The sequence below is a fragment of the Morus notabilis genome, unplaced genomic scaffold (assembly GCF_000414095.1).
Source record: "Morus notabilis unplaced genomic scaffold, ASM41409v2 Scaffold431, whole genome shotgun sequence".
Classification (NCBI taxonomy): Eukaryota; Viridiplantae; Streptophyta; class Magnoliopsida; order Rosales; family Moraceae; genus Morus; species Morus notabilis.
This window is the reverse complement of record NW_010365684.1, coordinates 1-457: the sequence shown is the minus strand read 5'-3', so window position 1 is coordinate 457 and position 457 is coordinate 1. Positions and strand designations below refer to the sequence as shown.

The following is a 457-nucleotide window of genomic DNA, read 5'->3' as shown; positions in this document are numbered from 1 at the left end:
GGGCGTGGGACAGACAGAAAGTATGCAAAATTGAAATGCCATGCTTCTTTTGTCTTCTTTAAAGCTTTTAACCATTTCTTTACGAATCTTCTACCTCTAAGTACTGGGAGTGAGACGCCGCCAGAAGAGCGGCTCCAATTCCAGAGCCATCATTGGAGTGCTCAATTAAAATGTTACCTGCAACTTCCTCCCCCAACAACTCCTTGAGGGCACTCTCCATGCCAGCTCTGAACTTTGTGTAGTGCTCATACAACCCGCCGTCCAATGCTATAACCGATTTCTGCTTCTCCCCGTCCCTTATTGCGTCTCTTCCCAATTTCTTAACGATTCCTAAGATCCCAGCGGCAGATAAACGAGCCCCACGAGTGGAAACAAGGTCGCAAAGCTCCACAATGGCTTTCCTCATCTTAAGGGAGGTGTTAGATATCTGACAAAGAGAGAATGTTGAACACATAAG

General features: G+C 46.4%; 1 protein-coding gene across 1 annotated transcript; it reads right to left on the bottom strand.

Annotated features, from left to right (window-relative positions):
• Positions 1-6: 6 nt before the first annotated feature.
• Positions 7-423, bottom strand: LOC21384443 (hexokinase-1). The gene has a single exon (XM_010108409.2). The coding sequence runs from the start codon at positions 404-406 to the stop codon at positions 80-82; it is 327 nt and encodes a 108-aa protein (XP_010106711.1). The 5' UTR covers positions 407-423; the 3' UTR covers positions 7-79.
• Positions 424-457: the final 34 nt, after the last annotated feature.